Raw genomic sequence first — 24,129 nt, forward strand, 5'->3', positions numbered from 1 at the left:
ACACTGGCAGTTCTATTGTTTGATTTATGTGGAATTGTGATACCACTTTAGTCATGAATTTAGGGTTTGTCCGAAGCACGACCCTATTTGGTGAATTTGAATGAATTGCTCTTGAATAGTTAGGGCTTGCAGCTCACTAACTCTTCTAAGCGAAATGATGGCGATGAGAAAAGCCACCTTCCATGTTAAGAATTGTATCTTACAGGAGTGCAATGGCTCAAAAGGTGGTCCCATTAGTCTGGTTAACATGACGTTTAGGTTCCAGACAGGGGAAGGAGGGTGTCTTGGTGGAATCACTCGTTTGAGGCCCTCCATGAACGCCTTGATTGCGGGCATTCTGAACAGCGAAAGGTGCTGTCTGTTCTGAAGGTAAGCAGCTATGGCTGCTAGTTGTATCCGTATGGACGTATAGGCTAGATTGCAGCGGTGTAAGTGCAAAAGATAGCATATGATATTTTGAATGGACGCGTCCAGTGGGTTTATGTCGTTGCTGTTACAATAAATGACAAAACGTTTCCACTTTGACACATAGCAAGCTCTTGTGGTAGGCTTTCTTGCCTCCTTGATGATGTTCATGCAGTCAGGAGGTAAGCTGAGGTAGCCGAACTCTTAGACCTCAGGAGCCAGATTGCAAGGTCCAGCTGCTGTGGATCTGGGTGCTGAATGTCTCCATGGCTCTGCGTTAAGAGGCTGGTTGTTAGACGTAGCCTTTGATGGGGCACCACGGAAAGTTCAAGGAACGTGGTGTACCAAGGTTGCCTCGCCCATGTTGCAGCAACTAGGATTAGCGTCATGGAATGCAGGCGCAACTTGCGTGCCACTAGCGGTGTCAACGGAGCTGGTGGAAAAGCGTATGCAAATCTGCCTGACCAGTTCATCCATATCGCATTCCCCATAGACTGCGGGTGTGGGAACCTTGCGGTGAAGGACCGGCATTTTGCGTTTTCTTTTGTGGCAAACAGGTCTATTTCTGGCTGTCTCTACTGTTGGAAGTATGGTTGAAGCACCGAGGGGTGAATCTCCCACTCGTGCATTTGCTGGCTGTGTCTGCTGAGCAGATCCGCTATCTGATTGTCCTTGCCTGGGAGGTGTTCCGCCAGGAGAAAAATGTTTCTCTGGATGGCCCACTTCCACACTTGTTGTGCCAGATGCGACGGCTGTGGTGAGTGTGTTCCTCCCTGTTTCTGTAGGTAGTACATCGCAGTCATGTTGTCCGTCCGGATCAACACGGTCTTGTTGCAGAGATGTACTTTGAAAGCTTTCATTGCCATGAAAATTGCCATCAGCTCTAGCAGGTTGATGTGCAGTTTTCTCTGCTGCGTGGTCCATAGGCGCTGTACTGTGTGGTGGAGAACATGGGCTCCCAACCCTATCAGGGATGCGTCTGTTGTCCGCACAATTTGTGGTACAGGCTCCTGGAACAGTCATCCCTTCCAAAGGTTTTGTGGTTTCCACCAATGCAGAGAGTTGTATGCACGACTGGTCACCAACACTAGGTCGTTTAATTGTCCCTGAGCCTGGTTCCACTGCCGTGCTAGGCACTCTTGCAGCGGACACATGTGAAGTCTTGCATGAGGGACTATGAAGATGCACGAGGCCATCATGCCTATCAGTTGCATAAACACCCGGGCTGGGAGTGAGTGTTGCGGCCTGAACTTCTGGATGAGCGTTTGGATGCTGCTTATTCTGGCAGGCTTCGGTTGTGCTTTTGCTGCCAGAGTGTCTATTGTTGCTCCCAGATACTGCTGGACGTGGGCAGGTTGGAGATGGGATTTGTTGTAGTTCAGCGAGAAACCTAGTTCGTGCAGGAGGTGAATAGTGCGCGACATGTGGCTGGCACACTGCTGGGCTGACTGTGCTTGTATTAGCCAGTCGTCCAGATATGGATAGACATGTAAATGCTTTCTTCTGAGGTGTGCAGCTACTGTTGCCAGGCACTTGGTGAACACCCTTGGGGCTGTTACCCCAAAAGGGAGGACCTTGAATTGGTAGTCCTGGTTTAGAATTGTGAACCTGAGATATTTCCTGTGTGCTGGGTGTATAGGTATATGGAAATATGCGTCTTTGAGGTCCAATGTTGCGAGGAAGTCTCCTTGACGCAACAGTGGCAACACCTGCTGTAGGGTAATCATGTGGAAATGCTCTGATAAGATGTATTGGTTTAGGGGCCTGAGGTCTAAAATCGGTCTGAGAGACCCATCCTTTTTGGGGATTAGAAAGTATAGAGAGTACACCCCTGTACCATGGTGTTCCAAGGGTACTAGTTCTATGGCCCCTTTTTGTAGCATGCTGATGACTTCCTGCTGCAATAAGTGTAGGTGTTCTGCGGACATAGGACATTGTCTTGGGGGTATGTTGGGTGGTGTGGACATTAATTCTAGGCAATATCCATGTTGTATAATTTGCCTCACCCACCTGTCTGTAGTTATGGTTTCCCAGACTGGCAGGAACTGCTGTAGTCTTCCCCCGACCGGTGTTACATGGTCTGGGGGCAGTGACAACAAGTCACTGTTTGGTGTTGGTGGAGGATCTGGAGCAGTTATTTCCTCGTCCTCTACCCTTGGTGCTATTGCCACGGTATCCACCTCTACTGTTCTTGTTGTAGGTGTTTTGTGTGTTGCTTTTAGTATAAGAGGTTTGCTGTGTTGAGGCTCCTCTAAGAGCTCCTCTGTTGCCGGAGCGACGAAAGGAACCGCTTCTATATTGCTGTGACTGCAGGGCACCCATAGACTTGGCTGTCTCAGTGTCCTTTTTCATTTTGTCCAGTATGGTGTATGGTGTCCACATCAGGACCAAATAAACAGTCAGGGTTAACGGGTTGATTAAGTAAAGTGGTTTGAACTTCATTTTTAAACCCGGAGATGCATAGCCACGCATGTCGTCTGAGCACGATGCTGGTGTTGATAGCCCTGGCTGCTGTGTCTGCTGCATCTATGGCACATTTTATGGATGCATTAGATATGAGCTTGCCCTCTTGTATCAGGAATTCTGCCTGTTCCATCTAAAGGTCAGGTAGGTGTTGAAAGATTTGTTCCAGTGTGTCTTAGTGCGCCCTGTCATACCTAGCTAACAGGGCTTGCGTGTTTGCAATTCTCCAGATGTTAGCTGCTTGAGCAGCCACCATTTTTCCTGATGTCTCCAGAATTTTGGACTCTTTGTCTGGAGGTGGAGCTTCGCCAGATGTTTGAGAATTAGCACATTTACGTGCATTGGAGACAACTAGAGAGTCCAAAGGCAGTTGTCCCTTAATATATGTAGGATCAACCAGGGCTGGTCTATATTTTCTCTCTATCCTAGGGTTAATGACCCGTGCCCTGGCTGTGTCTTTAAATATGTCCCCTGCATGTTTAAGCACCCCTTTCAGCATTGGCTATGTTTTGACATTTTTCTCCGAGGTGCTAAAAGTGTCAAAGAGGAAGTCTTCTTCAATAGGATCTGCGTGCATCTCCACATGGTGATTATATGCTGCCCTTTCTATCAGTGCGTTAAAGGCAGCTGTGTCCTATGTAGGCGATGTTTTTACATGGTATGCAGAGTTGTCAGGAATTGTTTGAGAATCTCCAGGATCCACAGGGTCAGGCCATGGCTGAGTTTGTGTGTCCTGGTCAGTATCGGTTGGATAATTGTATTGGTCATTGTCCTCATACTCCCCATAGTCATTTGTGCGTGTGGGCGAGTACATATACGTTTCCTGTACATATGGTGTGATAGTTTCAAAGGGAACTGGAGATGTTAAAGTGTCTCTTTTCCTCTTTAGAGGTATCTTGTAGGACTCAACGGTAGTTTCAGGCCGGATCTTCCTTTTTAACAGGGTAACCCTCCCAGTGTCTGGGTCGACATACAGTTTAGACTGTTCTTCAGCTGAGGGATCCTGTTCCTCTGCTACTGTAGCTTTTTCCCCCATTCTCGGCCTCTTTGGCTGGGTCGGTTCGAATCCGCTATCTTTTTCGACCACCCTTGGCTTGACATGCGAAGGAAGTCCGAATTTTATCGGTCCGAGAGGTTGTTGGACCGTTTTAGTAGCCTTTATGATCTTTTTTGTGCCGTGGTTTTCGATCCGACTGTTTTTGGTTGTTCGATAACCATTCTGTGGCCCGGTGTCGACTTTGGAGCATGTTGCTTCGGAGCGATGCTTTTATCCCTCGGTTCGACGGAGCTCTTCGGCTCGAGTCTCGATTTTGGTGTAAGTGTCAGTGTGCACTTGCTTCGGTGGTTTGACGCGTAACTTCGGATCGACAACCGTTGTCCGTTCGAGTCCCTTTTTAGTGTTGCCAGGCGTCGACGTCGATGCCGTCGGGTCGACTGCCTTCCGCTTAATCGCGGACGTGGGAGTAGTAGCTCTGGCCTCGACAACCTTTGCAAGCGACCTCGATGGGTCGACGACCTGTTTTTGCTTGGTCGGTTTTGACGGATCCGCCATTTTCGGTCCGAAGAATGGGATGTAGATTAGTTTCTGTTTGGTAGCTATCACTTTCGGTTTTGATTTCTCCAGATTTTGGAAATGTCGTACCAATGGCTCTTGTAATATATTCGTAGCCGGGATTAACTGCGGGGCTATTGAATCGTCGTTCTGATCTTGGCTAAGGCCTTCCGGCGATGCCTCGACCTGAGCCTCTGGATCTGAACCTGCGAATATATTGGGCTCCGTACTCACAGTCGGCCCAGTGTCCTCGCCGGAGTCGTCCTCGACGGCTCCTATGCCTGGTTCGTCGTCCCCTACCTCGATGATGTCTTCCTCGTCATCAACGCAGTAGTTGGAGTCGTGTTCAGACCCCTGCTCCGACTGCTGATCAGAGTCCTCAGGGTCGACTACCTCTTCGTCGTCTTCAAAGATGTTCTCTGGCTCGGGCGCTGACCTCTGCAGGGTCTGTCGCGCCACACGTCGAACCCAAAGAGTCTTTTTTTACCTAAATTGAGCACAAGCTAAGCAGTCGGCTTCGTTGTGTTCAGGAGATAAACACTTATTACAGACTGGGTGTTTATCATTGTGTGGGTATTTAGAGTTACAGTTGGGGCATCGCTTGAAAGGACTTCGTTCCAACGACGATTGGCCCTGGTGTCGAGAAGGCCAGGCGGCCCGATTCGACGTCCTGAGTAGAAAGAACAGGAATAAGTTGTAGGTAGCGATCGAAGATGCAATACTACCGACGCCCCTAAGGCCTTTTGGCCTTTAGAAAGTTAGAAATATATTTCCGAACTCCGAGTAACAAGAGTACATCCGAACCCAATGGCGGAAAAAAACAATCTAAGGATGGAGAGGATGCCCATGCGCACTGTAGTCCAGAGGAGGAGCCACCTATCTCGTGATACTTCGAAGACTCTTCCAGGACAACAATGTGCAATCATCCGGACCCAACACTAGGCGGCGATCTATGCACAGATATGAATTCAGCAGCCCACATGCCTCGAACACTGCTTTAAGTTCTGAAACACCATAGATAAGCTTATTTTATAAATATGTGAATCTCCAGAATAAAAGCTCCGTCTGTCTAATGAAGGATTACTTTGGGAACCTAATTGTCTGGAACGGCTTCGAAGAGTTCCTGTGTGTAAAACTGCAGAGGAAACCTTTTTATCTAAAACCCACACCACTTGTTTTTACAACCAATGTTTATAAAATATCAGGTGAGATATCGACACATAGCAACCATGCTGTTGGGTCAGAAGGGTTATTTTGGTGTACCTATTACTTTGGGGGAAATTCTGCTGTATGTAAAGTCTAATTAAAATGTCCCATTCATATTATGAATACTGCACTGTTGAACTGTATTTTTGTTAGGTTTGTTTTTAGAGAGATAAACAATAAAATCATTTAATTTGAAATCATTGTTTTGAGGATGGGAAAATTACAGTGGATCCCATGTTTTGCTTGCTAGCTTTGAGTACAATCCACAGTTGTTATGCAAATCCAATTTGTACAAGCTGGTTATTGAGTAGGAGCACAAGTTCTAGTTTGTGAAGAAAACCGGCGGTGCTACCATTATATTTAATGTCTCCAAGTCAATCTTTCAATCTGCTATGCATTTTGTTGCATCTTTAATTTTTCTATGTACACATTTTTGGTGCCTCGCAGAGTATGGCTCACAAATTTTTGAAACTTATATTTCCAAGTGGCTTGGCATAGCTGCTAGTAGTAATCACTGTACTTAAATGTGCCCTTCATGCCACTGAAATGGGATCAATGATTACATGATACAAACCATACAGAGGTTTAATACTGCTCTTATTTTATACTATTACTCACTACAGTTTCTGCATTGTTTCAATTATTTGAGTAACTGCACCTTTCTTCACAATGGTCTCAGGATTTGTCACAAGAGTGTTCTTATGGCTGGCATCTTGCAAATTCCATTTGAGTTAATAAAATGAATTCAATCAACAAACAACTTCAAAAAAATTATCTTTTTAAGATCATGGAATTAAAAAATTTCAAAACCTAGTGAAAGAAACAGATCTGGAAACTAAAATGTGAAGAAGGATTTTTATTTTACATACTTTTGAGGCAAAACAAAATATACACCATACAAAATAACTTCATAAAATATCATTCACATCAGACTGTCAGGATTTTACAGCATTTTGAGCTTCTTACAAGTTTTATGTATGGAGGTGAACAAAATACTAGTCTAAAGCTTTAGTAATAATTTATATACAGCATGAAACAAAACAGAAATAAACTGTTATTTTTCATGATTTTATTGCAAAAAAGTAGTGCAAACTATTTCATCTAGCAAGCTGTAAAACAAACTTGAAAAAGGACCCGGTTAAGTGTAATCAAAAACAACAAAGGCTCCATTTCATTGCCTGCATCTCCTTTGACAGCACAGTGTGCCCCAATGTGCGTGTTTTGGAAGCAACATTGATACACTATAGTGCACATTTTATTTGCTGTTTAAATTGCCTGGCTGCTTTATTGCTACAGACGTAACTAGTAAGTGGTGATAATCACATTCAATAATATTATGACTGGTCATTTTTTCTGTACATGTTTCACATTTTTAGAAAAAGCAGCAACTGAATTGCTCTAAATTGCAAAATAGTAAACCATCAAAATAACTTTTGTGGGCAATCAAAAGCTGCATATGCCAGCTTAAGAATGTGCTAAAAGAAGCAACAGGCAAGAAGGCATGGGAAGCACATTGCATACTGTTCATTTATTAAATGCAGTATCCTTTTTAACACTACCGTACTGAAGTAAATTTTATTCCAAATATGACAACGCAAACACAAAAAGGATACTACCTTACAACAATAACAGCTCATATGGGTCCAGAAAACAAAACAAAGTATGTAATTATATATAACAAAAATTACAAGCAGAAAACACAAAACACTGGGTATTAAGTAAAAATAAAATAAAAGTCAATGCAGCATGTTCAGGCATTTTTATTTTCTTGAGGTACCTAGAGAAATTTTACCTTTTGCCCAAAGTACTATTGTTCGCTAAAAACTCTAAGGTTCGTCCATATGATGAGCTAATCGCAGGGCATTCGTTATTGAGAAAGTGCAATAATGCTGATAAGTTTTATGCAGCATATTAAAGGATGATTAGTCTTTAAAAAATATAGCTTACATATCGACCTGATGGTGCAGTTTTATAAAAAAGTTTAACAGAGGCAATTTTGCTCGTTGGGTGCCAACAGCAAAATGCCACACATTCCCCCCCGCCCCCCCTTTCTTCGAACATTAAAAGTCCTGCCACCAAGGAATGTCAGTAATATACTCTAAACAGGCAATCATAGTTCTGATTTAAATAAAAAATAGACTCCTACTACCTAATATATTATGGATGTAAATCATTTTTAACAAGTATTACCTAATAAATACCAATTGAAATGGTATACTTTTTATTTAACTTCTGTCCGCACAATTTGAATCTACTGGCGTGTTTTTTACGTTCCTCATTTTGATCTATTTTTTAACGTAGAAAACGACTGCAAGGAAGAATATAAGTACGTTTCTTGTCTTTCTAAACACCAAGGAAAATATAGCACCAGGCTATAAAACGAAAATATAAAGTGCTGATACCTCAGTTAATAGGATCAGAAACAAAGAAAGTTCAATTGAAAAACGGAATATGCAGTCCGAGCATATGAAATGACCATCCTAAACTTAGACACAGAGTTCAAGTACAAACATCATACAGTGTAGGGAAATGCTCAAAAATGGCTTACAGAATTGTCATTTTCAAAGTTTATCTTTTACCCTACTTACGTTCCTCTAAGCACGTATATGAACAAATACGTTAAGTACATAAAAGCACGATTTAGTAGTATTTGAATATTTGCATCAGTTTCTTTTTTTAAGAAAATATTTTCCAGTCTATTTCTAAAACATTTTATTTTAGTATCATGATCAACTTGTGCCACGCACAAATTCATATATGTATACATAGTACATATATATTGCTGCTAAACTAATATTTATTATTTTGTGATTAGTTATGTCTTGTACATGATGGGACTACTTAAAAGGCACAGAGTATATCCAGCACAAAGTCTGGAAGGCATATGGCAGCATTAACCTGCTTTGATCCTGCCTGTATTTGGGCCTCTGGTCTGCATCTATCAAGACTCCAGAGGGTGCACTGCCTTATGCATAATTCCCGCCAACACTTTCCACACTACAGAATTTGAAAATAAACAGAACTATGGTTGCTATGATATTGTCTAGCACAGCAGAGTTACAGAAACAAGCCGTTTGGTCACTTTCTCTGAAAACGTTCACATATTGTTTATTTCAAAATAGCACCCAACTGTTTAAATGAGGTAGTTACAAACTGTAAAGAGCTGGGTCCCCTACGCTTCGTCTGATGCCAAATTAAAATACTGAATAAAAACACTGCATAAATAGTTACAAGTGGAAATGATGGCACAAACCAAATTAATCTTGGGACAGCAGAAAGGTGGCAAACTACAATCCTAGCCATTTGCAAATAAAAAAATATTCGAAGACTTCAAAACCAATTCTCCACATCTCTAAAACAGGCAACTATTCTAATCTGCAATAGATTTTAATAGTTGGCCTATGAGCAACAAGTGGCAGCCACAGGACAGAATAGCAATCACAGTTTGAGCTACACATTCCCTTTATTTCTCATGTCAGGACTAACTTTGTTTTGATTTTTTCTAGTGCCCCATAAATAAAGTAATTGAAGTACAGAGGAAACCATTTGTTTTAAATGACCTATGTTGTGTTTCAACAGTTTTGCCTTTTTTGTTTTTAATACATATGCAAATTCGTAATAAGCAAAATGGGTAAGCAAAACAATGACTTAAGGCTTAAAGTCGAAGCAGACCACACCAATTTGAGTTAAGCGTATCTAAACGTCTATTCAGATAAAATAAAAACTAATTTGAATAATAAACTGGTCACGTTCTAAAACAAACCACATAGTTTCAGTAACTTTTAATGGACTATTAAACAAATAGAAAGTTGTAACTATAGATAAATGCATAGTTATATGGACATTTATTAATCAATACAAAAATGGGCTTTTAAGCGAGTGCTGCACAGTTATTTCCAAAATATCACCATGAGTGCATAGCAAAGACACAAAACCAATTTCCCATGTATTCAGTACCGCTTGAAATTAGGTTTTTACTTTCCTTAAAAAATGTAAACTTTGAACAGTCAGTTTTCTTTATTCAAAAGGTAATTTAAAATGTATTGGTAAAAGAAAACGAAATCCATGTGTAATTTTAAAGGAATTGTTTTTTTTCTCTTTCTTTTGTAAATAAAGTATTTAAAATTAAGTGTTTTAAACCACAAGTACTTTTTCATAAGCCAACTGAAGTCTTGCCAAGAAGATAAACCTGGATGTGTAAAGTACAATCTTTCATGTTTAAACTTATAACATCTTAGCTCTCAGTTTCATTTTATTGCTAAAAAACTCTGTTTTCTTGTAAATGGTCAAGTGGCGTCCCAAGCTAAGGATCGTTAATCACCTGTGATTAATGAAATGCATGTGTCACAGTCTATTCCGTTTCACTTATATTACACAAAAAAAGGAACAACTATCTGCATCATGGATATGAAAGCTAACAAAAGGATATTTTACAATGTAACAAAAAGGAATTTGATTATAAGCACCATTAATTTAAGTGGTTTTGTTCTCAATTTATATAATATTCTCATATAATTTGCCAGTCAATAAAAAAAAAAATTCTAATCTCAAAACAAATGCCAAACAGAATTACTTGGGTTAAATTCAAGTAATTTGATAAACTGCCCCTTAAGTCACTAGAATGATTCAGCTGCATTCTTTTCGTACGGTAGATGCTGCTCTTAGACGGATAAATACAAATGAAGGGAATGTAGTATGAGATTAACTCACAACTAGGCAGCCTCATTTGTCACAACTTAAATGTATTTAATAGCCCAGAATGAAACTTGAAAGTTAAATTTAAATGAAAGGTTAAATTTCCACTACTTTCAAATGTGGTAATGTTCCTTTTTACATAAAGGCACACATTTACATTTTAAGTATACTTTTCTTTGTAGGTTATCAAGTAAATACTAGATTATGCTCATATATAAACACTATAAGGCTAGGTTCACTAAAAACCCCACCTGCAAGCAAATTAGCATCAAGACCAAAACAATAAAAGCAATGGTGCTTCAATGCAAACTGAAAATCCGGTCTGGCTAACAGGGGTCAAACAAAGACTGGGTTAGAGGCTCAACAGCCACTGATTCATATTTTATCTGCAAATATATAGACTACCGTTTCTGTTTTTCTTTTGCAAAGATCACAGGCAAAAAGACAATTTACGTGTAAAATGGGTTCCATGATTTGCATTTGTATTATGGTGTTTAGACTGGCAAATTAACACACACATTCCATTCTGTACTTGAGCACTGTGAGGTAAGTAAAAGCCAATGCACTCAGCATTCAATACTCTTCAGTGCAGTATTAATGTGATTTCCATGCATAAACAGATACTCGATTATTTCCAATATTTTAGCACCTGTACAGTGTTCTGTTTATGAATGAAAATATACTTGTAATATGCATCTGCAAATATAAATTGTTGCTCTAACCAGGATATCTACCTAAATTATACAGAGATCAGAACCTCCATCAGCACTTATTATGCTCTTTTAAAACCAGACAGCACAAGGGGAAAGTCAATGGCAACCATAATCCTATCACCCTTGCATTCTTAACATAAACAGCCCTCACAGCTTTCAGTAAAAGTATATTACAGTGCAAGACGTTTACAAGAGTGAAATATGGCACACAAGCTCTTGAAAGAAAATAGACTCAATGTCTAGAAACCTTTAACTTTCAATGACATTTTGGCTGTTGTCTTGAAGGGCTGCTTTTCAAGCACATAAATACAACTTCCTATCAGTTCATTAACTTAGAGGTAGCCGTTAACTGCACCTACTCGTTCATCCCAAAGGTAGTATTAAGTGTACATTTACAGTAATTCGGGATACCTAGTACATTCACGTCAGAAGAACAGTCAGGCTGTGGGAAAGTAAGCAGTGGAAAAGATATGGAAAGAAGTTCAAAGATGACCTGGTGAGCAACATGCAACAAACATTGACGATAACTTTGGGACCCAAAGAAATTAATAAATCACACTCAAGAATGCCAACTCCCACAGAACAAAATCAGTTTGGTTTTGGATTGGCACTTGTATGCATTATGATATTAATTAGCACCAATATGGATGGCTCCAATGACGTTTCCCATTGTGAAGACCAAAAAAAGGCAATTTGGTAAATTAGAGCAATCTTTCAAACATTATCAAACTTGTCTTCAGCTTTCAGATGCTAAGCTCAAGTAATGAAAGCTGCAAGGACAGTATTAGTCTACTAACAAATGTGAAGTGCAACAAGCAAATACATTCACATAAAGTTTATACACAACCCCTTGGTTGCACATACCTTGCAGATGTTTGCCTTAAGAAACGTAACAGACACCAGAGAAAAAAGCCAGTAATGAAGGGTTATGCTCCATTTTAAACCTCTTGTTGATCAAGAGAAAAAACGTTTGAAAATAAAAAAGGCAGCCTGTCCCTCACAATCTAGTTGAAAATAAATATGAGACTCTCTCCTTCATGATTTATCTACAGATGGGGTACCAAAATTATTTTTTTTTTAAAAAAACAATATCACACACGTCCATCTTCAAAACAAAGCTTAATACTGAACTGCAAAATATGGCAGTTTCCTCTAAAACAAAAAACTTGTATTTCTACATTTCTATGTAAACTCTACATTAACATATTTACAGTATTTTAAAAGATACAGCAGATGCAAAATATGTCCACACAGTAAAAAGGAAGTCTTCAAAACTCAGTGCAATTATTGTTGGGTATGAATTGCAGCTCTTACAAAAAGATTGTATGCATGTGTCAAGGAGCAAGAGAACACCATATAAAAGGTCAGAAAAGTACTGTGTATAAACCAGGAGAAGTCACGTAGCTGCAATAGCTAGTATGACATTTATATTACAGGGGAAGAGATTATAAATATATGTATGCAAGTATATATATGTATATAGATGAAAACATGGCATTGCTTATAGTGATTGATGGTTTATGTAGAAAGCATACATGAATATTAATGTACAATTCTTTGTCTTGTGTAAGGAGGAGATACATCGTTATGCACAACAGATTATGGCTTTCTTCTGCTGCTTCAAAAGCTTTTAGGGCCATGTCACTAAACAAGTAACTGAATGCTTACAATGAAGAATTTACATTTTGAAACTGAAACTGCTGTTTGCAAATTACTGTGTATATAATGTCAACTTTTCAATTGAGTGCAATTTTTCCCTAACATTTCTGCAGACACTGGGAAGAAACCTAAATCCATCTATTATCACTCAGACAATATTGCTACTCTACACTGAAACACACAGCATAACAGGAGGAACTTATCTGAAGAGAGACATAAATTAAACTTTCTCCAAGCACACATTTGTTTGAATATGTACAATCAAGCAAAGCCTTAAAAGTCATGGGTTTTTAAACACGTAAACTACAAGCAGAGCCTGTGAGTATTACTACAAAATAGTTTTGTTACTTGGTGTGATCACAAACACATCCATTCTAGCATTCATAATAAGAGTGCCAGCAGCAATAGCAACCGGTTTGATTTACATTTAAAAAGCTATTATTCAAATTAGGCAGAAATCCAACCAAAAAGTCTAGATATCCACTTCTCAAATTGGTATAATCATGGAACTTTATTGAAACATTCCAATCAATGTTTAATCATTGCTTGGAACCATATCTGACCTATTTTTTGTAATTCAGACATTTTCCTCCTTAAGGTACAATAGTTTTGTGTGATCAGTAGTAAAGTAGGGGTTTGTTATTGGATGAACTCATGCAATGCACATGTATAACTTTGGTTTTCAATGGGTGAAAGAAGTTTCCCTTTGAATGTCAATTGTTACTTCTCTATACACGAAAAACTGCTCAGAATAATGTATCCCTTGCTTTATGACTTGAATTAATAAGCAGATACATTACTTGAAATGAGCAAAAGCAAATAAAAAGAATATGAATAAAGTAAATCATGATGTGGAATAACAAGCGAGAGTCCCACTACAGTGCAACAACTATTGTAACACTGAAGCAGTGAAGGCAGGGTATGTGCTGTACAGTCTTAAATATAAATGAAAAGGCAGTGTGACCTGCAAACGACAAAGTCCTGCAACAAATTTAGACTAACAGATGTGATAAATAAACTGAGAAACACAAACATGTTTCAATAAAATATAAAGTTCCACCCTAATCCTTTCATATTATTATTATTAATGATGCCACTATTAGTGCAATGGGTATATGGATATATGTTTCACACAGGTGGAACGTAAATGCCATTATGTAAATAAAATAGTTTGTTTAGACTTGGAAAAGACGTATATGCATCTGAAATAAATATATCTGAAATCACTAACACAAATATGTCCACTTTTTTCATGTCATGAGGCCTGTGTAAGTAAACAGTTTGCAGTAAAACGGTCAATAATTAATTGAAGCAGTATCTGGCCAACTACAAGATTAGTCTCAAATTACCAGATTCACCCTACACTAAATTAATAGAATATCTGATTTCATGGAGTTGCATTGTTTAATTACACTTAAGAATGCTAGGATGCCTACTAGCATAATTAGCATTCCTAAAAAGGGATAAAGTAATGCCAAGAAATCCTCCATCCATGAATGTGTGTAAATATTTAGTTGCATAAACATACATTGATTTCACACTTACCCACATCCATACACAAAACTCTTTATCTCTATATGCACTTCAGCCATTTTGACGAGCAAAAAAAATAATTGTGAGCTAAATTCGACCACTACATTATTCTGTACATTTTGGAACAATATGCACTAGGAGACCGTGTAACAATATTTTATGCCACTATGCACGATTGCTTAAGAAGTGAAATAAATGCCACAATGCATTGCCTGCTAAAACATACATTTTACATAAGACACCTAAGATCCAACAATGCATAAACCCATCAGTCAAGATGAACACTTTTAGGGTGACCGATTATTGGGTGTCAGCATAAAAAGATCATAGATCCTACAATAGATCGACAAAGGAGTGCATTTCTTGCCTTACTTAACTTGTGAACTCCAGAGAATTAAAAACATACTCCATACCAAAAATAACCTAATGAAAGCATAAAGGAGAACACATTCCTATTCCATTTATGGGACAACTGACAGCAAGTCTGCAAAACAAACTTGGGCTGCTCTGGTTAGTACTGCGATATTATACTTATTCCTTCATTTGGAAAGAGGAATCATGGTTTACCTTAGATTTTTGCGTAAAAACGTCTTCCAAATAGTACCTGGTCCCCACAGTCAGAACTAGAAATTTGTGCCATAAAGCAAGCAAACAAAGTCATTACAGGAGCTCAACATGGTAATGACACTACACAGATATCGCTTAACTATCTGATCAAAGCCACTTGCATATTTCAGAATTTAAACATTAGGGTCCGCTTGACACATTTTTGCTGTAAGAAGTCAAATATATGCTTGATATGTTATTAGAATTATGATGCATACTCCTTTAGTAAATATAATAAATATAATCTAATCTCACATTAATACTGTGAAACAATGGCTACATTATTTTAAACAGTGAAAAAAAGATTGTACTGTATTTATTACCATAGACCCGTATTGTTTAAAAACTTTGGAAAGCAATTAATAGTCTAAGAAGACTATTTTTATATTTAGTTTTCAGGTTTCCCCAATCTTTCATTTCACAACAATCTTTTAAAAATGGCACAAAATTAGTTACATTTTTGCCAACTTACACTACACTTCGGTTTAAAAACAAGTATTGGTTTTCTCTGCAGCTTTATCATAGATTGTTCTATGAACTACTGCTCTGAAAGCAGCAAAATGAAAAACAAAATAGACTAAGAAGCAAACCCGCCCTTTGACACACAAAGTCCACAAACACAAGACAAAAATATTAGAAGAAATTCGCATTGCCCTAACAAATATTTCAAGACAAGTTCCAGACTTTCAAGGCTTTAACATCCAAGCTAGTGTTTTGATTTAGTAAAACGCTCACTCTGAACAAATGATTTGCTTCATTTTCGCCAACATGTTATTAGCATGTGTCCAATTTGTACTAATGGAAAACAATTATTTGATCAGCCATACACAAATAGATCGATATTTTTGCTTTTTACCCTGAGAGCCACAGCATTCAATTGTAATGACCAAAATCTTTTTTAACATTTCGTAGGAGCAGCTTTGAGTTTGGCAAACCTCTTTAATAAACAGATAAAAATAAAACTCTTGAAGGTTCTTTGTGTGTGTATGTGTGTGTAAACGTTCTCACAAACGCAGGACCGCAGCTCAAATAAGTCTGAAATTCTGGACGGAAGGCTTTTCTTCAGAATGAGCAGGAACTGAGCAGATGGATGAATGAGACTTTTGCTGGCTGTCACTGGCGTTTGAGCAACTGTTGGTCTAAGTGCAGCTGGTCTGGCGTGAATCCACCTCCTGTACGACAGGAACTGCTGAACATTAAAACATGTCAAGCAAAGTACATGGTGCGCAGTGTGTCCTGGTGAACTTGAACTGCTTTTGCAAGTGCTTGGTGATCTCTGCCATTACTCTGGCCAGATGTGTGGCTGCCCTCAGCACTGATAAAAGAAGGGAAAATGTTTTAGAGATTTAGAAATTGAATCCAGTAGCTTCATAAATTAGAGTACTATAAAATAAAGTATTAGAAACATGAACAGATTAGTAGGTAATTCTTACTGGCACTGCAGATTAAAAATGAAGAATAATATACTTACCTTCGATTATACTGTTTCTGCTGGATACTTTAACGTCAGATTCCTCACATTTAGAATACAGTCAGACTGGATTCGGAAAATTGCAACAACTAGGGGCTCTTCGTTGGCTTCAAAGCACTCCGGAAGCGATGGAGCAAAGTTTCACATTAGCATCTGTCCTGCGCTCTGACAGTTTCTTGCCACCTTATCTTTCTGCTCCTTCAGATGCCGAATGTAAAACTGTTGGTGACAGTGTGCCGATTTCTTAACTTGGGACCTTTTCAGATGTTAAAGATTCAATCCTAGAACAGGGTGATGGTAGGGCAGTGAGGGATCTGAAGTTAGAGTATCGACCAAAATGAACGTTATTAAAGGTAACTTGTTCTTCTGACACATAGCGGATTCTTCACTTTTAGAGCAGATACCAAACCAGTACCTTCCAAAGGTGGAGGGGCTAGGGAGAGGTCTCAGAACAAAAAGTCCTGCAGGACCCAGTGAGTGAAGTGACCTTCTGGTCAGACCTGGCTGAAGGCAATACTGCTTCCTAAACATACGTACAGACACCCATGATGCAGCCTGACAGATATCAAGAACATACCCCCACCCCCATGCCAATGCCGTTGTAGTGGCCTTGGTGGCATGGGCTCTTAAGTCCAGGATGGGCTGCTTTTAGCAAAGAGCGTAGCAGATCTTGATGCAGGTAACTATATAACTTGACGGAGTCCTCTTTTGCACCACCATTAGCTTTTTTGCACCAAGGAAGGCAACAAAGAGAATAGTCTACCTGAAAATCATTTTTTTCGGTCAATGTAAAATCTCAACTCCCTCTTTGGATCAAGGCAATGGAGCATCTTCTCCTGTATTGAGGGATGAGCTGGAGAGAAAAATCCATGCAAGGTGATTGATTGGCCAGCATGTAAGAGTCTCAAAAAAAGAGTGTGTTCCTACTCACCAAAGGGACAGGACACCAAATGACACTTTTGTCGAAAACAGATTCCCTTTGGGATTTCTCAATGGCATACCATTCTACTCCCTACCACATTCAAACTATCATATAGTCACCAGAAAATATAGTTATAGCCAATAGGTACTAATATAAAAAACTGTTATTAAATGGATATATTTGGTTAATGGTTTAAAATACACAATATATGTTGTAGCAAACAAAAACAATATTCCACATCAATACATTACATGGCATACAGAGAATGGAAAACATACAAACAATATTCAATTGCAGGCAAATATACACAACTCAACCAATCGCTATAGCAGGTTCACCAAATAGTAGATTTTGTTCATAGGAACCCCTATATAACGGTAGGGCAAAAGGGACCAAAAAGCGACGCGTTTCGGTGGTATCAAAGGGTCCGCCCACATTCTTCAGGCTTAATAAATGATGCCTCCAAGCACTCTTATCTAATTTAAAAATGTATATAAATATATATTACAATCAAAACACAGGTAGTGAGTAGTATGGTATGCCATTAAGGAATCCCAAAGGGAATCTGTTTGACAAAAGCAACATGTAAGAGTGTCCCAAAATTAGGAAAGAAACTGACCTGTTCATCAACCCCAACTTGTCCAGAAAGAAGGTAGAGTAGGTTGATTGTACTGACAGCATCTGCAGCTCACTCACGCTGTGCTGATGCGATATTAATAAGGAAGACTGTTTTCAGAGTCAATAGCTTTAAGGAGCAGCTGTGCACAGGCTCGGAAGGGCGTGCACATAATGTCAAGACAAGATTTACGTCTGACTAGGACATCACAAATGGTTTGGGAGGAAACATCTGTTACATCTCTTAAATGAAAGGTATCACAATCTATGACAAACATGGATGACTGGTCCATTCAACAGAGAAAAGCGCCAATAGGTAACCTTTCACTGTGCCCACTGCAAGTCATTCCTGAGCTACAAAAGGAACATCAGAAAGTTTGGCTTGTAAGGGGTCACGGTCTCGGACACCACACCAGGCAATACATGTTTCCCAGCACTCAGTGTAGATGGACTTCAGGGAAGGGCGTCTGGCAGCAAAGATACTTTCCACCACCTCTTTGCACAATTCAAACAGTTAACTGCTGTCATGCAATCTCCATGCATGGTGGTCAGTTGTGGAGATTTGAATGCAGGACCTTGCCCTTCTGCTAAGACAAGAGGCCCTTCCAAAACAGAAGGCAGATTGGAGTTCAAAAGCTCAGGGAGTGAAGCTCTGAGGACCACTCTCTCTTGGCCGAGTGTGTGGCAATCATGATGACTTGGACCCAGTCTTCCTGATTATCTTCAGAGCCCAAAGCAGGAGCGGTATCTGTTTGAAGGTGTTCATAAGTCTTAGCACCATTCAAGCAGGAATACTACTCCAAACAAAGCGCATTGGAGGACATTTTCTGTCACTGCATGTTCCAGAAAGTGGTGAATAGATCAAGCCAAGGCTCACCCAAGTGTTCAAAGAAAAGATACCGTCCACCATCTTGGGATGGAGATGCATCTTGTGTTCCAACAAATGACTCCAACTCAGTACATTCACAAAAGCATTAAGATATACTGTTGTACTAGCTACCAATAGAGGCACTGAAACTCTGGGAACTGGGCACACGTCACCACTCAGTCATGCTTCTAGCAGTACAACATAATGGTAGCGTCTGTGGGTACCTGCACCAGTTTTCCTTATCAAAAAAAGTTAGGAGGGCCAAGCGAAATGCTCAGTGCTGCAGCAAGCGGATGTGGAGGCAGATCTCTGCCAGAGACAAAAGGTCTCCTATCTTGGCTATCCCTATGTTACTCTCTACCACAACCCAGCAGAGATGCGTCTTTCACAACTGTGAGCTCTGGGTGGGAAAGGGTGATTGGCCTACTACATTTTGGATCAGTATCTCACAGCCAACACTGCAGACCCTTAGTCTCCCCCTTGAGGCCTGAACGGAGTCAAAGAGGCAGCCCTATGCTGAGCCCACAGCGATCTGAGGTTCAATTGCAGGGCCTGCATGTAGCACCTGGTGGTGGTGAGGAGTAAAATGCACAAGGCCAAGAAGACTCAAAGCCATTCTCATCGAATGAATCTGAGCTTCTTCATACATCTCCCACAGCTCTGAGAACCAATGCCTTCAGGGCCATGCTAGTGTTAAAATAATCACTGTGCAATGTCAATACTTCATCTCACATCAAATCCTGGGTATTACTGAAAACAACAGAAATGTATAGGGGAACTTGCAATACCAGTTTGTGGAAAAGGCATCCCACAGAGACCCTTGGCATTTCCATCTACAGGTGAACAGAAGCGGTTATGGCATCTTGCAAATAGTTCCAAATGTTGGGACCCTGCACTGGAAGTTAAAAACAGCCCTGCTGGCCTGCTCTTACTTATGGTTGGATATTGGTTGTCTGCTCTGTACATCTCAATGGACCTAAAGGGAGACATGCGATGTCTAGCAGAGGCATGTAAAAAGAAATTTACAAAAAGAACTCCAATACTAAAAAGATACATTGTCTCACGCAAGAACACACTGTATTGGAGTATGATTAGAAAATCAAGAGATGCCTCTTGCAGGTCAATCTTAGTAGTTGAGACTATTACAAGGTTCTCCTCAAATTAACACAGTGGTATTCGTTAAGACTTGGAAAGCGAGCACAAGCATGACAGGATTGAAAGGGAAGCTGAGGGGAAATAACCATTCAGGGGGAGAATGCCTATGGGAGGTCACCTGACTACCTAGAATGTGGACTATATCCTACATGCCATGCATTGCTGCCTTAATGTACCTCAGCAAGAATTCAAAGAATGGTCATCCATTGATTCTAATCGAGGAAAATGTTACAATAATTGTTCAGTGTTCTTACTCATCAGTTGTCATTTTGCATTTTGTGTAGAATGATCTTGTCTGTAGGCGCAGGTATAACGAATAGTTTCTTACCTGTCGGTGTAGTTTTGCAGCTTGAAGATCTTTCTGGATTCACTATGCTGTGGATATTCCGCGGTCTTGTGGTTCGGTCCGGATTCGTAGTCTTTTTTTTTTGTAGCCCTTGTGGGCGTCGGCGTCACACCTCCTCAGGTGCATTTCCGGTGACGTCGGCATGCTTCCTGCGGAAGCTCCCACTCTTGGGCGCCATCTTTGGATTCTTTTTTCCGTGTTTCTTTCGTTTCCGAAGTAATGGCAATGTTCTATTTAGGTGAGAATTTTACCGCTTTGTCCTTAAAGTCTCTTACTTCTCTCCCTTTTTTTTTTTTTTTTTTTTTGACCACCTCTTCTCTCTCCAGCCTCATCTTTCTGGCGGAGGTGGGTGGGTTCGCTAGTGAATCCAGAAAGATCTTCAAGCTGCAAAACTACACCGACAGGTAAGAAACTATTCGTTTCGCAGCGTGAATCTTTCTGGATTCACTATGCTGTGCATAGATTTTGTAGCGGTTTCTCATTTCTGTGGCGGCTGGGTGGAAGATGAGCTCTGGTTTCTGAATATATGCTGGAGCATCTTTTGTCCGACTTGTGCTTCTTTGTTCATCTGAACATCCACGCAGTAGTGCTTCGTGAATGTGTGCACCGAAGCCCATGTTGCCGCCAGGCATATGTCTTGTATGGGTGTATTGGCCAGGAAGGCTATTGTAGCCCCCTTCTTCCTAGTGGAGTGGGCACGCGCCCCCTCTGCCAGTTCTTGTCCTGCCCTTTTGTGGCAGAGTTGAATTGTTTGCGCGATCCAGCGTGCAATAGTGGTCTTGGTTACTGCTTTGCCCATGTAACTGTTGGCGAACGACACAAAGAACTGTTTCGTTTTCCTGTGTCCCTTTGTCCTCTCAATGTAATGCATGACCACCCTTCTGATGTCTAGGGTTTGCAGAGCTCGCTCTGCGCTAGTGGTTGGTTTTTGGAAAAAACTCGGTATCTGTATGGACTGGTTCATGTGGAATTTGGACACCACCTTCGGCATGAAGTGTGGGTCGGTCCTCATCAAAACCCTATCATTGTGTATTTGTAAGTAGGGTTTCTGTAGCGTTAGCGCTTGCAGCTCTCTAACTCTGCGCAAGGACGTTATTGCAACCAGGAAAGCTGTTTTCATAGTTAGCATCTGTAAGGAGGCCTTGTGAACTGGTTCAAAGGGTTCCTTCATGAGTTCCGTCAGGACTACGCTCAAGTTCCATGCCGGTGGCGGCACACGCTTGGGTGGTGCGATCCTCTTCGCTCCTTCCAGGAACCTCTTCTCATGTGGAGCCGCACTTTCGGCACCAGGTGGATGCATGATGCCACCATCCCCATGATCTTGCTCGCAGTCCTCACTGTCCGAGCTTGTCCCTTCCGGTAGAGGCGAGTTTCCTTGACCAGTGTCCTTGCTCTCTTCTCGCTGGGGAACACTTTGCCCTGTAAGGTGTTGATCTCTGCCCCCAGGAAGATCTTCACTTGCTCCGGCTCCATTGACTATTTCTTCCAATGGACGGAGAACCCCAGGTTTATGAGCGTGCTCGTCACTGTATGTGCATGTTGCTTGCACTTCTGGTACGAGTTTGCTTTCACCAGCCAGTCGTCCAGGTAAGGGTATACGTGTATCCCCAGTCTTCGTAAGTGCGCTGCGACTGCCGCGAGGCACTTCGTGAATACCCTCGGTGCTGATTTTAGTCCGAAGGCTAGCGTTGTGAACTGGTAGTGGCCTCCTCCGATTGTGAACCTGAGCATATGCTTGTGCTTCTCGTTCATCGGTATGTGCAAGTAGGCGTCCTTGAGGTCTATCGTGACCATGAAGTCTCCGACCTGCAATTGCGGTAGCACCTCCTGCAGGGAGGTCATTTTGAATTTCTGTGTTCTTATGAATTTGTTCAGGAACCTCAGGTCTAGGATGGGTTTCATTTTGTCGTCTACCTTTGGTACTAGGAAGTAAGTTGAGTATATTCCCTTGTTTCTTTCCTTGAAGGGAACCCTTTCTATGGCTTGTTTTTGTAGAAGTTCTTTTGCTTCTTCCTGAAGCCTCGCCAGCTGTTCTCTTGCTGGTGGCTTTCCCCTTGGTTTTCTGCTTGTTGGCTTTTTCTCCAACTCCAAGCAGTATCCGAATTGGATAATGTTTAGGATCCATTTGTCTGATGTGATTTCTCTCCATTCTTGGAGGTAAAACTTTAATCTTCCTCCCACTGGTGTTATGTGGTCGTAGGTGTTTAGATTGTCCTGACCCCTTTGTACGTGGTGCCCCCTGGAATCTTTTCTGTGGTCGGGCACCCGGAGGTCTTTGAAGTCACTTCGAGGTGGGCTGCTGTCCCCCTCTTCTATTCTGGCCACGTCCATTTCTCCCTCGAAAGGACTGACCTCTTGGTTGGTACTGCCAGGACTGCTTCTGCTGACCTTGCTGAGCCTATGAGTCTGCCTGGTGCGTTTGCTGGAAAGCCTGGTGCGATGTACCTGGCTGGCTTCCACCTCTCCCGCCGGGCCTCCGTGACGGGGTGCCTCTTTTGTTGCCTCTGAACTGCGATGCCCCCATGGATCTTGCTGTCTCGTTATCTTTTTTGAGTTGGCAGAGTTTCTCGTCAACTGTTGCTCCGAAAAGCGTGTCGCCGTTGAACGGTGTGTTCAGGATACTGTGTTGCACCCCGGGTTTGAACCCTGAGATCCTGAGCCAGGCGTGTCTCCTTTCCGTGACACCCATCATCATGAGCCTGCTGGCGGTGTCTGCTCCGTCCAGGACCGTCTTAAGGCAAGAATTTGCCGCGTTTTTCCCTTCTTCGACCAATTTTTCGGCCTTCTGTCTGGCATCCTGGGGTAGGTCCTTCACCAACTGCCCCAGCCCCTCCATGATCTGGTACATGTGCCTGTTTATCAGGGCGTTAGAATTAGCCATGCGCCAGTGGGTCGCGGCATTCCGTTCGATCCTTCTGCCCACCAGATCCATCCTCTTGCTCTCCTTATCCGGTGGTGGGCCAGAGGTAGTGGATACGCTCGCCCTCTTCCTAGCTGTGGCCGTGATAATGGAGTCTGCAGAGACCTCGCCTCGAATGTAGGCCGGGTCCTTTGAGGAGTGTTTGTACTTTTTCTCTGTTCTGGGAGTTACCGCCTTGCATGTTGCGGGCTCTTTGAATGCTTCCTTTCCCTGAGCCAAGACGCTGTCGAGCATTGGAAGGAACTGGCTCCTTGTTTGTGTTGGGAGCAAAGTCTCTAGCAGGAAGTCTGCTTTCTGCCTTTCCTCGTCGAGCTTTAGCTTGAATGCAGCTGCGGCAGATTGTATCGCCGAGTTGTATGCCCCGATGTCGTCCGGCGGCGAGGGCCTCGAGGGGTATGTGTCGACCGCCTCTTCCGGGCTCTCTGTGTCAACATCTAGGTAATCCTCCTTGTGTGGGTCAGAGGTGGCCGACTCGGCGTCCAACCTACTGCCCTCTTCCTCCTCATAGCTGTAATCCTCGTAGGGATTCTCTTCACCTTCCTGGTCGTCGACCATCTCGGCGCTAGGCCCATGTCCGTCGACATGTTGTTCTTCCTCTTCGACCAGATCTAGCACGGCGTGCTTTGTCTTGTGTGGAATCGTGAAGGCACTCATCTCGGCGTCGAAATCTTTTCTCCGCTGCAAGATGCTTGCCATTTCGGCTTCTAGCCGCCGTTTTTTCCTTTCCATCTCGGCCGCGTTTTCGGCTTCGGAACGTTCGGCCCCCCTCTTCGTCGCCTGGCTCGGCGGCGAGATTCTCGGCGTCGATGATTTGGACGTCGAACTGGCTTGCTGGTCCCTGGACGGCGCCGAGGCTTTAGGGTCTTTCTCCCTCGACGTCGATTGGTCCCTTTCGGCGACGATCTTTGACGCCTTCTGCTGTTCAACAGCTCTCGGCGCCAGGGACTCCTTCTCCGAGGATCCGCTGGGCCTGTGTGTGGTCGCGGACGGCAGATGTCAC

The 24,129-nt window shown here is 41.8% G+C and overlaps 1 protein-coding gene across 4 annotated transcripts in view; it reads right to left on the minus strand.

Moving 5' to 3' along the window:
• Positions 1-13,180: 13,180 nt before the first annotated feature.
• AGO2 (argonaute RISC catalytic component 2) overlaps positions 13,181-24,129 on the minus strand; it is a 517,461-nt gene continuing 506,512 nt past the window's right edge. For 3 of the 4 annotated variants that reach the window (XM_086966266.1, XM_086966265.1, XM_086966262.1), the window contains exon 19: positions 15,134-16,147. In XM_086966266.1, coding sequence (XP_086822392.1) covers positions 16,039-16,147 — 109 coding nt within the window. In that variant the 3' untranslated portion in view covers positions 15,134-16,038. Of the gene's footprint in view, positions 16,148-24,129 lie in introns of all 4 variants that reach the window. The other variant, XM_086966263.1, reaches the window with a different exon arrangement.

Source organism: Lissotriton vulgaris, chromosome 4_1 (assembly GCF_964263255.1).
Source record: "Lissotriton vulgaris chromosome 4_1, aLisVul1.2, whole genome shotgun sequence".
NCBI classification, from domain to species: domain Eukaryota; kingdom Metazoa; phylum Chordata; class Amphibia; order Caudata; family Salamandridae; genus Lissotriton; species Lissotriton vulgaris.